We start from the raw sequence: 16,893 nt of genomic DNA, 5'->3' as shown, positions 1-16,893 counted from the left end.
GAAACGGCCCCTTCCTACATCTATTCACTTCAAACGGCAACACGTGTCTCACATTTAAATTATTCAAAGCAGCTTCACCTTCAGCTGTTCACAGAATCCCTGCTTTTCAATCAAAATGCCATTTAACAGATGTTTGACAATCCAAGGCTGTAATTAATCTTTGCACAATCTGCAGCGTGGCTCTTCTGCACAGAAACAGCTTTCTGCTACATACATCATATACCAACCTTATTTTAAAACACAAATCTACAGTCTGAAGTGCAATTTTTCCAAATTAGAGACTTGAATCAGCCTCTGGACTCTAGGATTGTTTCCTTGAGCGTTCCCGTTGGCTTTTAAGGTGAATAGATTTATCCTATTACCTCTAAAAGTAGCGACTATTGGCCTGACAGAGTTAACAAGCCCACTGAGCTGCTCCTCCTACTGTGTGAATGTTTGACTTTTCCTCATGATTAACACAGATCAGACATCACTTGTCAACTGTGACAGAGAAGAAATTACCCTGATATGTTTTTGTCATTATGTTTAAAAAGGAAACAGTGGACGGACGAGTGGGTGAACAAAGAGAAGTACTGAAATTTAACAATGACAGAAATGAATCATCCAACATAGACTCAGACGTCTCGTCTTAGCACAACAACCCACAGCAGCAGGCAAAGGCACAATCCAGCAGATAACTAAACTTACAAATATAGCTTTGGAAAAAATAAGAAACCACACAAGACGTGTCTTAAATCTGCATCTTTACATGTGTTGCAGCCGTTTCATTCCAGTGTCTGTTGGATTTTGAATTATAGAGAAATGACATCAGTAGTTTTAAGATTAGAACAATAATGTTAATTTAATTTTAACACAAACATTTATTAAGTAAAGCCAGAGTAACTCATAATCTCGCAGTGGGCTCTTTGTTTTTTCCAGAGCTGTAGGTTTTCTAATTCATAAACATCCAGGCAGTAAAAGATAGATATGTTACCTTGCTTGATAAACATTAGATGACTATTGGAACATGAATGAAGGTTGTAGCAGCAGAATAAACCACAGAGCAACAAAATAAATGGGATCAGCCACAGACACAGAAATTTATCCAGAGTTGAAACCAAAGCAGAGTTCAGGAAAAGCAACAGATTCAACACAAGCACATGGAACATGAGAACATACAACACGAACACATACAACATGAGCACACAACATGAGAACATACAACACGAACACATACAACACGAGCACATACAACATGATTAGCTGTAACAGAAACATCCAGGAGTCCATAAGAATCCAACTCAGTAGAATAAGCAGCAGCTTCTTACCTGACTGTGACGCTGATGTTTCTGTTTCCTCAACATAATCAGTCTCTGTGGCTTCATTAGGATTCTGCAGCAGGAAAGTGACGTTACAATCAAAATAAAACGCGTTAATTTCCTCCACGTCAGAATCAGAAGGAGGTGACGTCAGCAGGTGAGCATGAGCTGCGGATGCTAATTGGCTGCACCTGGGCTCCCTATGACGTAGCAGCGCACGTGGTTGGCGACGTAACTTCAGGTTTAAAGCTGAGTTTAAGTCCCACGAAGCTGGTTAACGTCTCACCAGGTTAAATCACCATGGTAACCAATGGTAACCTGACACAGAGCTAGCTAACTTCCCATCAGACGCAGGTGTCCTGCCAAAAAGTGATCTCTTCCACAGAGTGATCTCTGCCACAGAGTGATCTCTGCCACATAGTGCTCACTCAGCTTCTTAAAGCTGTAAAGAAATCTCATTTCTGTTCATGGCAGTTTTCAGGAATACTAAATTAAAGGCAATACTATTGTTGTCTCTGATGTGCATCACCTACGTCTAATGTCCTGTCTTTGGAGGCTAGACTGTAATTAACATGATTTAGGAATAGATTATATGTTAAAATGATGAAATCATACATATAATTTTACCTCATGTCCTCTAGATTGTTAGCAATATTATTTTTTACCAGTTTATATATACTTAAGGCAGCAATCCAACTCATACAAGTTAGTTTTCAACTGAACAGCAATTACTTTTTGGCAGATGATCACATTTTGGCACGACCCCTTTCATTAAACGACTCCTGTCATTAAAGAAATTATGATAAGAATAAACTTTATTGATATAGTGCTTTGAACACAGTTACAAAGTGGTTCACACTAAGTAAGACAACAAATCAAAAAATGAACAGTTCTGTACAATTGAACAATTGAAAAAACTTTATACAGCCCATACCTCCACCAACAACTAAGATTGTTTTTTAAATCAAGATTCATTAATTATAGTTATTATTATGACGAAGGCTCAGTCCCTTTAGTTTTCACCCTGGTCCCTGAGATAGTGAGATGAGTTTACAGTAAAGTGATAAACAAAAAGAGCAGCAGATGTTTGTAAAGATCAGTTAGATTGAAACTTTCTTTGAGTCGACTCTGGTTTTAAAACAGAGATTCTAACAAACAGAGAGTTTAGAGTTTATCACTGAATAAACACGTTATGATTGCAGCTTCATTTTAGCTGAACAAAGATCCTTTGATTCCCGACAGGACTCCTGACATTGATGATGTCTTTATTCTTATTCCAACACTGCAGCTCAGAATAACACGAGGAGACTCTGTGACGATAATTGGAGATAAAAACTAAAACCTCTGATGTCTTTTATTAGGAAAGAAAAATATGAAACTCTGTTAAATATTTTCCATGATTATAAATGAACATTTCAGTCAGATTGACCTCATCAGAAAGGAACTGTTCTTTTTTTGCCTCTGCTTTGGCAGCAGAAGTCGTCTGTTTAACTGCATCACATTTTTCACAACAGTTATTTGATCATCAGACAAAAAAACAAAAATACTCACTCAGTAAAAAACTGAAAATTAATTCCCACATTTATTATAGTGTGACTATATGAAGTGCTTGTTATTTATAAGCTTTTCTTTTCTATTTGAGAAATGTGATCACATTATTTACAATTCAGCAAACATATCATATAAAACACTGTATTAAATGTTCTGAGGATGTTGCTTGGAATCAACAACTCCGCCTCTGTCACATAAAAACACATTGTGGCCAGATAAGCAGGGTTAACGGAGACAGTTCATAAACCAGTTTCACATTACAAGTCATCCTGGACGACCAGTGTTAGGCTCAGTGAAGCCAGATAATAAAAATTAACTTCTAACTGGCAAATTCTGATTCTTCAGTTTAAGACGCTGACGCCTTGACGCTGAATTTTTTTACTTCACATTTCACAGCAAAAAGCCACAATGATCAAACCTAAATGTCCAGAATGCAGCAACGTTTTAAAATACAGAGTTTGTTGAGTTTTTGTGCTCAGATTTGTGAAACCTTTACTTTATAGCTCCTGTGCTTTTATGACTATGAAAAGACCTGTTGTTTTTCCACATGTCCTTGAATGACCTTCGTGTTTCTGCTCAGAGGTGAAGATGATTAGTTTGTGTGTGGAGACTGCTGGAGATCAATACATTTCTGTTTCACTGTGAGAAAGTGTGAGATATCAATGAGGTGACTCAGAGAGGGACTGATGCAGGTGATTGTTTTTAAGAAGCCTCACAACCGTGAAACTGGAGGTCTGACAGCAGATGAGTCTTCTCTGTGACGTCAGTGTAATACTACACAATCATAGCAGCTTTATCCAGCAGGTGTTTACTTTGTTAACCTGTTAGTCATGCTTCATTTCTTCATATCTTTATTTACTGAGTAAATCTGTGTTCTGTTTTGAGTTTCTATCTTTTCCGATTCGGTGACTGTTATATATTTTTGTAAGGTTTTCATGTGTCACGGTGGAAAATAGATCAAGGAGGCTCCTCGCCTGACGACACCTGAACCCGATCCACTCGCTTCACTGAACAGAAGGTACAGTGTCATTAAACACAGAGGATTTCTCTTGATTCGTCACGTACACAAATCAGTGTGTTCTATGTGGTGCCGTGTGCATTTTGAAGGCATCTTAACAGCCTGAAGAGCTCATCCTTATATGTTGTTTACATGGTTCTTCAGAGAGTAACCATAATCATATGGTGCTGACATTATAAAAACACGTTTTACAACCAGCCACCTTTCAACCTGACGGGTCAGTTCATGTTTCCAGGTATTTATACTGAACCTGAAACATCTGTAAACACATTTCCAGATGTCTTCGAACTCTTTAACCCATGCATGAATGTCTGTTCCCTACATTTTGTTTTCCATTTTTTCAGATTTCCAAAATGTAGATGACAAAGTTTAATAACAAAAAGCTTTAAATATCATCTTGCTAAAAAAAACAAGGTGATCTGTTGCAGCAGGAACAGGACTAACCTTCATCCTGACCACTTTAATTGTGACAGAACCTTTTCTATTTTTAAGGAACACATAACAGGTTCAATAAACCTTCGATACAAAAATGCCTTCACTGCCTCCAAGATAAAGAAATGCCCCGATGCGAGACCCGCCACTTGAATTTCTTTTGTTGTGTTTGGGGAGAGTTTTAAAGTGCACTTGAGTGGAATTTCCCAAAACATTTTTTGCACCAAACAGGCGCTAATCCCTCTTTTCATATGCTTGAAAACTCACTTTTAAATGGAGAAAGGCGGCGGATTCAGACCTCTTAGTAAACCTTGGCCTGTCTTTCAGAGGAGGGAGGAAGCATAAGAACCAGTGAAAAATGAGAGAGGATGAAAAACTTTAGAAAAATAATAATAAAAGCCACACAGACAAACACCGCTCACATTCACACGTAAACACATGCGAGCATCCAGGTCCCTTCCTGAGGTGGAGATAAAGGTAACGGTTTGTTGCAATGTAGTAAAATATTTCAACTGCAGCTGTGTCAGATGTTTTCCCACTAATCTCCTGAGTTCAGGTTCTTTGAGTGGGAAACTAAATATCTGTGTCTGAGGCCTGTCACATTGCGCCGCATCACAGGATGATCAAAACCCCCTTCGGCAAGCTTTTGCATTGTCTGAGAGAAGGGCCTCTTTTGAGGAGCGAGGGATGAGGAGGGAAGGGGTTGGCTGGTGGCGGCTGCGGAGGGAGGGCTCGGAGGAAGAGGAGTGAAGAGAGTTGGAAGCGGGGTTAATCCCACACTGTCATTATCCTCACTTCTTAGCCACAGTCTGCGAGCTTCCCCCATAATGAAGGCCATTTCCAAGGATTTGCACCTGGCACAGGCTCCAAATTCTGCAGTAATTACCGATACAGACAGTTTCCTCGTACCTTCACTCTGCGTTATAAATAGTAATCCCTCATCCTCCTTCCACGACTGTAAACCTGCAGAAAATGCAGCACTCGCAGAACTTCAGCTCCTGACTGGTAATGATTCTGATGCTGTCGCAGAACAAACACTTCCTCTCAGCCTTTGTGCATCGAACTCATGAGCTACTTGTTTAATTGCCAGAGGAGATAAAATAATGACACAGATAAACAAAGGCAACATGAGTGAAGATGAAGACGAAGAAGAACCTGTTCTGATCTTTGCATGTGATCATGTTCATATGTTGTGAATGAAGATGGACGACACATCTCCACTTCCTCCCACTGTCCAGAAATCAAACAAACCGCCGACCTGCTGGTAAGAGGACAACCCGCTCTTCTCCCTGAGCCTCACCCGCCCCCCGACCCATAACTGTTAGGGACACCGCCACGTGCATGTCGAGCCAGAGTCTGTCTCAGCTGTCAATCATGATGTTTAACTCTGTTTTTATCTAATAACTAATTAAAACTAAACAAATTATCACTTAAATATAACAACGACCTAAAATGACAGAATATATCTTTGAGTGAAGTGTGATTTCACTTTTTAGTCAGGATGGTCCCTGTCCCATCCACTAACATGGAGAAGATGGAGTTCATGACCTTTTCTTCAGCCAGCCACCAGGTGGCAATCAAGATGCTTTACAGTTTTGTGGAGCTGTCATTTCGTCCATCCTCATAAAACAGCCTGCAGTTTATACAAACAACTGGTTTTTACTTGTTCCGTCAAGGAAATTTGTCACGTCTTCAGTAAAACTTCTGGTTTCTGGAGAAGCCAAAGAAATAAACTGTAAAGGTTGGCTGCGTGTTGGCTGCGTGTTGGCTGCACCCTGCTGTTGCCCGCATGTGTCCCAATGTGGAAAACTGAATGAGTCATTATGAAAACCCTCCTGTTTCCCATGTAGCACAACTGTTACTTTCCCGTGACTTAATGTCAACGAGCACGCCCGGGCATGACGATCGACCCCAAACACCCCCCCTCCCCTCTCACCGTACTAAAGCCGGGGTTTCACGCACCGTGACGCAGGAGCTGATGCATCATAACCAGAAATTCATTACACAGAACAAAAGCGGCTTACTCTTCTTGTTCTGTAGGTTTAGATGCTCTTTGGTGAATAAGGAAATGTATCTGTCAGATATTAGTCAGAGTGTTTGTTCCTCAGTTTGCATGCAACTGGTTTGGCAGCTTGCCGGAAAGCGATTATGTGATCTTAATTACTCTCTTTCCTAATAACTCACTGAATTAGTTTGGCTGTAATTTTTACTCCTGTCAACTCCTCCCAACAGCAGCCAGTCACACACTTGGACTGTTTTTCATTCAGCTTTTGGAAATAGTTCAGTCTCTGTCTGTTTAGCTGCTGTGAAGCTGCATCAATCACGGCCATGTGTCCCGAGGAAACCTTTCTTCACGAGAACAAGATGGAAACCAGATGCAATTCTCATCCAAAACAAACATATAAATCACATCCGCTTCACATCAGATGTTCATATCAAACACAAACCTAAATTCTAACAGTGAATTTTAGTCCTCAACATTATCAGTGACTGTAAAGTGCAGCACATCAGCCTAACATAGGACTTGTTGCTCTCGTGTTGCTCGACACTCTGACGCCATCTGTTTCCAACTCTCTGGACGTCCTTAGAGGTCATGAAACCGGCTGCAGGGGAACGAGAGGACGGCTGAGAGGGGACGGTACAATTGACAGGTTAATAAGGAGGAGGGTTTTTTAGTCATTTTGGTTTATAGAGGCTGACTCCCCCCCCTCATCCCCTGTACAAATTGTGCACTGCCCACAAGCTTTGACAAATAGAGAACCAAGAAAAGAAAGAGAACTTCTTCCTAAGCTCCAACGCTCACCACGAGATATAAATATGTGAACCATTAGTTGAGAGCTGAGTCATTCCAGTTCGTCACCAGCTCTCCAGACTCTCTTTTTCCGTTTGAGTCTGAAGTAAACAGGTATTAATGACCCCTGAGCATGTCCAGCACACACTTCATGTAGCGGAGGGGGTTTGTGTTGATGTGTCTGTGAAGGACAAATCCATCAGTCCTCTGTTGCAGCTGCTATGATGGTTTACTTCAGGTGGAGTCACGGCTCATTTCTGCTTCTCAACAGCTCACTCAGATACGTATATTTAGCTCCGGTGTTGACAATCAATAAAAGTGTTAATGCACTTGACAAACCAGTCGCACTTATTCGCTTGTGCAAGTGCTTTCAGCCTCATTAAATGATCTTTCACCGGCGTATAAACAGTTGTTATGGAGATGCACATGTTGACATGGATGGTGTCATTACATCCACCAAGGAGTTTATGTTTTGTTTGTCTGTCTGTAAGCAGGATTACACAAAAACTACTGGAAAAAATGGAATAGTGGGTTTTGGTCCAAGGACGAAACCATTAACATTTGTACGTTTTAAGGGGCTGGATCCAGGAGCATTTTTCAAATGTTTGTCCTGTGGTGATGCTGGTTGCAGCTTTACTTTCTTCCACGTCCACGAGATCCACGTTGTTGTGAATGCACTGTAGTCGTGATCTACAGCATCGTTTGCTACAGAGCGCTGGTCGCCTGCTTATTAAAAGTTTATTCATATTCAAAGTATCGTGTGCCCAAATTGCACCAAATTTGAAGTATGAAGCGGATAAATAAACAGATCTTGTTCCATAGACAGAGATTTCTGGAATTGTTTGATCAATAATGCAGAAAAGAATCAGACATACTTAGAGGAGTGATATCTATTAGTGTGTATAGAATGTTTATATGTAAGCAGACTGTTGGACCTTGGCAAAGCTATGCACTCTACTGCGTGTGATTCGAGTTTATAATAGTTTTATGACTTTTTATTCGTGTTGGTTCTTAAGTTTGACCTGAGAAATATCAGTTTGACATAACAACCTCAACTCCAGGTCCACTTCTTATCCTTTACAATGCCTTTGACTGTATTTACACGATTTAGACGATCAACTCAACAAATCTCTTGATATGCAAACGCAAATATAAGCCAGGTTTAAACAAAAAATCTTAACGTGATTGCATCAATGATCCACACAGTGAACCCACGGTAACAAAGCACCGTTTCATTATATAGCTGCAGCTACAGAGCGAGCTGGATGACCTGCAGAGTGCCACGGGTGGCTGTTGTGGCAGCTGATGATTCACAGTGCATATAATTAACTGCGGAATTGGCTGATAGAAAATAATAGCTGTCGAGTGCAGAAATAACTGTTGTTCCTCCTCAGGTGTTTTCAAAATGACAAAGAAATGTGATTGAATACATTTCCACTTCATGAATAAAACAAAGGGAAAAAAAATAACCGAACGAGCTTTGCAAGACGTTCTCGTTCTGGACTCGCGATTGGGAATATTCATTAGGAGAATAAAAGCCAAACAATATTAGCAGTCGTAGCCTGAGGGTGTAGATGAGTGTTGCATGAAAGCAATAATAGGAAAAATGGTTTGTAGGAGATTTATCTGAAAACCAATAATATGGAGTAAAACTGTTACTACAGTTACAGAGCCTGCAGGAACAGTCACGGCCTCCATGAAAACGATCATCAGAGATACTTTACTAAAGAGAAATGCACAAACCCCACCATGCAGGGTTATTGTTTCTAATGGGTTGTCATGCAAAACATTCAGATTACATTTGACGACAGTTCTGTGTTAACTGGAGAAAGTTTCTACTTCTGGACTCATGAGCAGACGATACAGCCGTTTAGAGAATCCTCTGCCAAACACATGACAATAGCACCATTGCTGTGTGAAATACTTTAATCTACCTTCAAAATCCCCACATATTTTCAGGCCTTGCAGTATTTTCGCAAGACAGATTGATATCAGAGCCCTGTCGCATGCATATCACATATTTACTAATAACAGTCAGTGCACCCATGAGGAATCTGCTCAGTCTGCCAGAGCCTGATAAAACCTGTTCTTACTGCTGGCACAGGCTCGTGTTTTCAAGCCTGTTGATCGTGCGGCGACGCTGTGAGATTAGTCTGATTTACATCAGAAGTGTCTGGGTGAAATGTATTGCTTAATTTGTCTGTAACTTTCCAGGTACCCTAGGCCACTTTACAGAATTTGGAAATAAAGATAAAAAACAAACCAAGGACAGAAAAATAAAAATGGAAATGGTACCAGGAGGAAGAGAAAGTGGTGGTGAGAGGCCTTTGTAAACAGGAGGTTGTTTTAGACATGGTGCATCGTGGATCTAGTGCCAGAGGATGGGAGCGGTCGGTTCTCAGGCTGGTGCAGGGGACCCGACTCTGAGGAGCCCATAGGTTCTGGTGGAGGTGGAGTATCGGGTGGAGGAGGTCAGACAGGTACTGAAGGGATTTACAGGTGAGGAGGAGGATTATCTAAAGGACACAGAACTTGACCAGAAACCACAGTTACTTTATTTATTTTGGATCAATATTTTTGAGACTTTAAATAAGATGCAGCACTTTTACTGTTGTTAAGTGGATAGAATGCAACTGGTCAAGTTGTTTACAATTTGGAGGACCTTGCACTTTACTCAGGTACTTCCATTTAAAGATATTTTATACTCAAATTATTTTACAGGCAAAAGCTTAGACCAGGTCATGTTGTAATGTTTTGTTATAGATTATATGATTTAACAGTGATTACAGTGTTTCCACCTCAATCGGCTAAAATTATAGAAGTACATTAAAATGCATAATAACCCTAACTCTTAATATTTAAGTAATAATAATAAACAAATGATCTTATCATGAAAGGTTTCCATTCTGTTAGCTTGTGTTGTCTACTACTGTGAGTATTTACATAGTAAGGTTAGTAAAATATCCCAGTACTTCCTCCCGTTTGACTGCAGGCTGCTGATTTCACACACAGTGTATTTGAGGTCTCTGAATGCACCATTGTCAGGTTAACGTGCTCGGACGCCTCCGATGATCTCAGAGCAGGATTATATCGTCCGATCAGACGACTTCGCTGAATCACACTTCTGCAGGAGAAGCGGGGGCAGAATCTGAGGATTACTGATCTGCATCAAATAATCAATGTGGGGAAAGTCTCTGCCATATCAGCATTTATAATTTGTACACTGAATAAATAAAGCACACGTGTTTGCATATCGCTGCAGAGGAAAGGATGCGTTTCAGAAGTGGGGTTGACCTTTCGCTGTGGCCCCAAACCCGCTGCTCGCAGCCCTCTGCTATATGTAGAGCGTTGCTTTAATGTCCGTAACGGCCTTCGGTTAAATAACCAACACAGCAGAAATTTTTCGCAAACAAGGATAAAATCAGATTCATCCATATTCAGTTGAAAAAGCCCTTAAGCCATCCATGGTTTATGTGTAATATCAGCATGGCCCCACTCTGCTCTGCCGAACCAATTACAGCCGGCAAAGATTTGATTTAAAATTCAGTGAAATCGAGAGGGTTTACTTCAACGTATAGATTTTTTGTCTGCATCATGAATCCGTGAACGTTTCTCATCCCCGCGGGGCGGGAGCGACACAACCTGGTGATAAATCTGACGTGAGTGATGATGATGTGCCACTTAGTCACCCGTCAACTCCAAACTTTCTCACACTGACTGTACATGCCAGGGTGACTCAGAGGAAATTGTGAAATACTACAGTGCTGCTGCCATTCGCCGTCGGTACATCTGCAGAAATATATTTGGAGCCACCGAACTGTGAGGAGAAAGATGTGAAGGTCTCCACAAAAAAAAGAAAGAAGAAAACACAACAGGTGGTGAGACTGTGCCACTTGGACTCGCCGACGACTTCCCACAGATGCACTGCGGACAAAGGATGGAAGAAGAAGAATGTCAGGAATGAATAACTGGTCTGTCTCGTTCATTGATTTCCCCTGAAAGCAGTGAGAGGAGAGAAGAACTCCTGGAGGCTCACATGAATAGACTTTTCAAATCCAAATCCTGAGAAGGCCAATGCTCTGTATGGGCAACTAATTTGTATATAAAGCAAATGATTAACTCTTGATTTCTGCTTGGTCTGAATGTTTTTCGGGGGGTTTTCTCACGCTGTTTTTCAGGCATTGGCCTCCAGAGGAACTCCAGAGAATTGGGTTTCTCCAGAGGTTTCCTTTCACACATGCACAACGCATAACATTTTGATCCTGCTGACATCTTCTTTGCTGTCTTCTTCCTGTATGGCACCGCTTTTTCATTTTTGCGGCCGTCGGGGGTTGCAAATCAAAAAAACATATTGGCAGATGAGGAAACATCTGTAATTGTGTGTACATGTGCTCCAGTGGCGCAATCGGTTAGCGCACGGTACTTATAGACAGTAATCTGCGAGTGATGCCGAGGTTGTGAGTTCGACCCTCACCTGGAGCATAAGGTTTAATTTAGGTTGCTAATCAATGCAAAGTAGATTTCATCGCACAGTTTCATGATTGTCCACTCCACTGGTTGTGGGTTGATTCCCGTCTTCCCCCACCACTCCATTTGCAGAGATATTGGCCTCTATGGTGAAACTGTTTTGTGAAGCCTTTCAAGTGGTCAACAAGACTGGAAAAGCTCAATAGAAATACAGATGAATTAAATAAAACACAGAAGCAAATCATAAAACACAATGGCAAATCATAAAACTGACCACAAATCACAATGTCACATTACAAAACACAACAACTAACAACTAAACAGTAACAAATAAGACACGTTCTTTCAGCATTTTCTTCCTGTTAACAGACAATCAGAGACGAGCCTGGTCGATAGCAGGTAACTTACCTGTCATTATGTTTTATCATTTGCACACAGTTGTGTTCTGTCAGTTGTCATTAGCTTTGTGATTTTCCTCGTTTGTCGTTGTTTTCTTACCTTCTGTTTCTATGTGGTTCACTGTTGTGTTGTGTGCTTTAAATTGTGTTGTGTACTTCAGTGCCACCTTAGTTTCTTGTCATACAAAAACCACAATAACCTCAGTGTCAAATTCTCCACTCTTTTGTCACCACATTTCTACACGTGTGTTCATGGAGCCTCACTCTTGGATCAGCTGCTCTCTCACATACCAGCAGCTTTGTCTCTGTCAAATACCTCAACGTTAACACTGTGACTCACAGAGGAGGAGGAGGAGGAGGAAGAGGAGGAGGAGGAAGAGGAGGAGGAGGAGTGGTCCTGCAGACGTAATGTGGGCGTGGGCTTCCACACCAACAGCTGACAGTCAAAAACCAGGAGGAGTGTGTGTCCGTGGAGCACAGAGGAGAGGAGGCGCTCCGGCGGAGAGGTGCGCGGGACGAGCTGTGGTGAGGTTGTTGTCTTGTGCGCGCTCGGGAGACAACAGGGAGACGGTGAGGACACTGGATCTTTACTCCTGCTGCTGTGGACATATCGGGGCTGAGAGCAGAGACACTGAAGCTGCACGGAGTTAAATCTGCACTCAGTGGACAGTTAAAGGACAGGACAAAGGTAAGAGATCCGAGGCGCGTCGTGGATTCCTCGCAGCGAGCGCACGGAGCGAAGTGTGCGCACTGACGCTTCTTCTAAAACAAATATGAGCAATATCGAATAAAACAGCAGGTGTAGAAACACGAGCTGCTCCTGTTCTGACTCTGTCATTTTTCAGTTTCAGCCTCTTCATTTGCAGTTAACGACACTTGCCTCTTGGTTTCTCCTGCAGCTGATAAATACAAGCTCCAGTGTTTTCCTCTTATTGGCATGTTTGATGAATGCAGATGATTATAGCACTGCAGGACAATTTATTTAACCTTTAGAGATAAACCAGTAGTTCTGGTTCAGTGTATCTTCATTTTAAATACGAAACACACACCTTGTCTTGTTTTTCTGTGTTTGTATGCCATGAATTAAAAGTATATATCGTGTAGCAGCGATCCCTATGAGACAAATTGTGATTTGTGAATATGGGCTATACAAATACAATTTGATTGATTGATAGCAGCGATCATTCGTTTGATCAATCAATCAATCAATCAATCAATCAATCAGACTTGATGGCACTTTTACTAAAAACAAAATGTAACACACTGCTTCATAAAAAACACCAAGTAAACACACATAAACAAAGCAATGGCTTAATGATACATTTCAGCTTAGTAATATGAAATTAAAGCAAACACATTGTATTGAAAACACCTTATTCCGGGTTTGAAATGTTATTTGTGGTTTTATTTTCTTACTTTCCTTGTGGAGTTTGAGGTTTATTCACCACTTAAATAATTTACAAATGTTTCCTTCTTAAATTTTTGGGCTTTGAGTCATAAAGTCTTGAGTCATTGAATTTTGGGCCATATTGTGCACAAGCATCTCCAGAAGTTTTTTGTTTCCGTCAGGTATCCCTCTATAATCTCTGCTGTTTCTCTTCTCTTGCAGTCGCTCGCTGCCGGCAGAGAAGAGGCCGCTCTGTTGCTTTTCACTTGGACCATTGTCCTCAGGCAGCTGCTCTTTCAATGTGGGATACAGTTTTGTTGCTCTCGCCAGGCTGAAATCCTCCAGGGTCAGGACCTCCCTCATGGCAGCCATGCTCCTTGGGCTGCTGCTCTTTGCAATACAGTCTCCCCCCATCCCCTCGAGGCCGATGGCTGACCAGGGCCCACCCTCACCTCCCATCTCAACGCCCGCCGACAACGGGACCACCGGCCACCCAAACGGCACCGTCCAGCAGCTTCCTCAGATTATAATCATCGGGGTGAGGAAGGGGGGGACGCGGGCACTGATCGAGATGCTCAGCCTGCACAGCGCGGTGGCGGCGGCTCAGAACGAGGTGCACTTCTTTGACTGGGAGAGCCACTTCGAGAAGGGCTTGCCCTGGTACCTCAGCCAGATGCCCTACGCCTTCCCCGACCAGCTGACGGTGGAGAAGACGCCGGCCTACTTCACCTCCAGCGTAGTCCCCAAACGCATCCATCAGATGAACCCTGACATCAAGCTGCTGCTCATCCTCAGAGACCCCACGGAGCGCGTGCTCTCGGACTACACCCAGGTCTTTTACAACCGCCTGCAGAAGCACAAGCGCTACCAGCCCATCGAGTCCGTGCTGGTGAAGGATGGCGAGATCAATCTGGGATACAAGGCTCTGAATCGCAGCCTGTACTATGTGCACATGCAGAACTGGCTGCAGTACTTCCCGCTGGAGAGCATTCACGTGGTGGACGGGGACGAGTTGATCAGGGACCCCTTTCCAGAGATGAAAAAGGTTGAGCGATTCCTTAAGCTGGAGCCGCAGATAAACGCTTCCAATTTTTACTTCAACAAAACGAAGGGATTCTACTGTTTGAGGGACCACGGGCGAGAGAGGTGTTTACACGACTCCAAAGGCAGAGCTCACCCTCACGTGACGCCTGTCATCCTGCAGAAACTCTACCAGTTCTTTCACGAACCCAACAAGAAGTTCTTTGAGCTGGTGGGTCGGACATTCAACTGGAAATGAGCGCTTGAATAGTTTGGCGTAGGGTCGCTCGGGGATAATGTCCTCAACCTGTCCTGTTCCCCACTAACCGTGTAGACGACGGGACAAAGCTAGTGTGAATTCAAACTAAATCTATTTTTGTAAAGGTGCATTTGTTACAGGAGGACGATGGAGCCAAATATCAGGGCAAACTGCAGCTCATGACTCTGTTACTGTTTGTTTTCTCACCGTCTCTCTCTGTCGGAGACGCTCACGACGGCTCGTCTCTTCGAAGCCGGCGACACTCAGACTTTAGACAGTGCCAGTCAATGTGTTGCATAAGGATAAGTACCAGGCAGTTTAATATTGTCTTATCTCGTTGCCCTTCGTATAACATGACTTTATTAACGTCTAACTAGCATTTAAAGATCTAAAGGACCTTTTACCTTGCTGCTATGATTTCCTCAGTCACCTTCAGGCACATCACTGAATATGTCCTTTTCAAAATGTTTCTTCATGTAAGACTCAGTCATATAAAACTGATATGTTTTGCCCGATCATCACGATGTACTGTAAATACATTTTTTTTCTAAAGTGAAGAATTAATATCATAATAAAGATGTATTTTATTTTTAGCACGTCTGATGTTGTCTTTCCTAAGTTTCGGTTTGTCTCAGGCGGTGACAGGTACGAGCATGTGTGTGTCGAGGCTGCACCTACAGTTGTGGATTATTTCATCACACTCCTCAGTTCATTCAGGTTTATGGACTTGGGGGTTGAACAGTTTATTACATGCTTTCTGTCACGTGCACATCAGACTAAAGTGCAAGGCTGTCATTAATCATCAGCAGTGGGGACTTTCCTGTTTGGAAGTGAACGCAAAAAAACAACAACTTGTCGGATGAGACGACCGATCGTGATCAGTTGCATTAACGTCTTTACACATTGAATTTTACTGTCATAAATTAGGATTAGTGTAAAAGAATCAGGCAGATAAGGGAACTCAGATTCCAGCACAATCAACCCCCCCCCAAAAAAATGTTTATGCCCAAGGGTGGGATCTTCATACTCTGTTTTTTTTTTTTCTCAGAGAGGAAGGGGATTATTTATTCAAATCTTAGTGCTGCTTTGAAAACATCAGCAGCTCCGTCTCAAAGATATTAAGCTAAAAAAAAAAAAAAAACTACAGTAGCGGTTTCATATTTGAATGTGGCCTAGATTTACTCAGGGGCTTACTGGGACTCGGCAGATGTCACAACCTCAATGCCCCTGAAATGCAGACCAAAGCAGAAATGTCTTTCTCCTTATCCAGCTCTTTTATTGTTATTATGCCCTCAGAGAGCAGGAGAATTATTCCCTTATCTACCTACAATTTTCTAAATGATAGTGTCGACTATCAACAGCTATCGGTTGAACAGGTTTGGCTGCACGTGGAGGGGGAAACCAGGATGTGAAGGTGAGGCTCGAGGTGGCGTGTTCTGCTCTGAGTGTCGTTTGGAAGGTGTCACGTCTGCAGAGGATCTTAAAGAGCAGTGACATCTGGAGGGACGCACACAAACACAAACGTTTCCTCGATTACAAGGATGTCAATGTCGTCTTTCTCTGTGTCGAAGAAGGACTGCTGCCGTTTCCATACAAACCAGTTTGACCAGGATATAAATGTATCTCTTGTGGCCTGAAGTAACTCAGTATATTTACTCTACTTAACTACAGTTCTGAGGTATTTGCTCTTTACTTTAGTATTTACATTTTCTGCTACTTGATTGCTTATAAAAAAAACTGTCTTGTCTGGGGCCATTTGTCATGTTTCTTCTTCTTCTTCTTCCTCCTCAATTCACATCTCTTACAATCAGAGCCAGGCCACACACATACGCAAATGTATTAGTGGCGACCCTTTGTCCAGATCTGCAACAAAATCTAAAGGGTTATTTATTGACCTGTGTCTCATCATCCCACCAAGTTCTGTGGAAATCTGTTTCGGTATTTTTGGATGTTTCCCATTACGTTAATTTCCAGTCAGTGCGAGTGGGGGGACAAATATAAATTTCCCTTCCTGTGGTGAGGGAAGTTACGGCCGAGCTTTCAGTGAACTTCGACCTGCGCTATTTGCATTGCCTCTGTGTGACCTTGCCCTTTACTCAGATTTGTTAAACTATCAAACTATACATGTAGATATAAGTAGTTGATCACAGCATCAGCAATAATCATTATACTTAATTATTATAATACTTATACAGATTTTGAGAACAGGGATTTTACTTGTGAGTATTTGCATCAATTACATCAATGCAGTGGTGCCTTTATTTGCTTTATT

General features: G+C 42.0%; 1 protein-coding gene and 1 non-coding gene across 2 annotated transcripts; both read left to right on the top strand.

The window, feature by feature from the left end:
* Window positions 1–11,480: 11,480 nt before the first annotated feature.
* trnai-uau lies at window positions 11,481–11,572 on the top strand. The gene is given in 2 exon segments: window positions 11,481–11,518; window positions 11,537–11,572. It is a non-coding gene; the product is annotated as a tRNA-Ile (tRNA).
* Window positions 11,573–12,410: 838 nt separating this feature from the next.
* Window positions 12,411–15,214, top strand: hs3st1 (heparan sulfate (glucosamine) 3-O-sulfotransferase 1). The gene is made up of 2 exons (XM_034598556.1): window positions 12,411–12,643; window positions 13,565–15,214. Exon 2 carries the CDS (start codon window positions 13,704–13,706, stop codon window positions 14,619–14,621), a length of 918 nt encoding a protein of 305 aa, XP_034454447.1. The 5' UTR covers window positions 12,411–12,643; window positions 13,565–13,703; the 3' UTR covers window positions 14,622–15,214.
* Window positions 15,215–16,893: the final 1,679 nt, after the last annotated feature.

Source organism: Hippoglossus hippoglossus, chromosome 10 (assembly GCF_009819705.1).
Source record: "Hippoglossus hippoglossus isolate fHipHip1 chromosome 10, fHipHip1.pri, whole genome shotgun sequence".
Classification (NCBI taxonomy): domain Eukaryota; kingdom Metazoa; phylum Chordata; class Actinopteri; order Pleuronectiformes; family Pleuronectidae; genus Hippoglossus; species Hippoglossus hippoglossus.
This window is presented reverse-complemented; position numbering and strand designations above follow the sequence as displayed.

Coding starts and splice junctions, on each gene's coding strand:
- hs3st1 (XM_034598556.1), top strand. CDS start 13,704: ATGGCAGCCATGCTCCTTGGGCTGCTGCTCTTTGCAATACAGTCTCCC.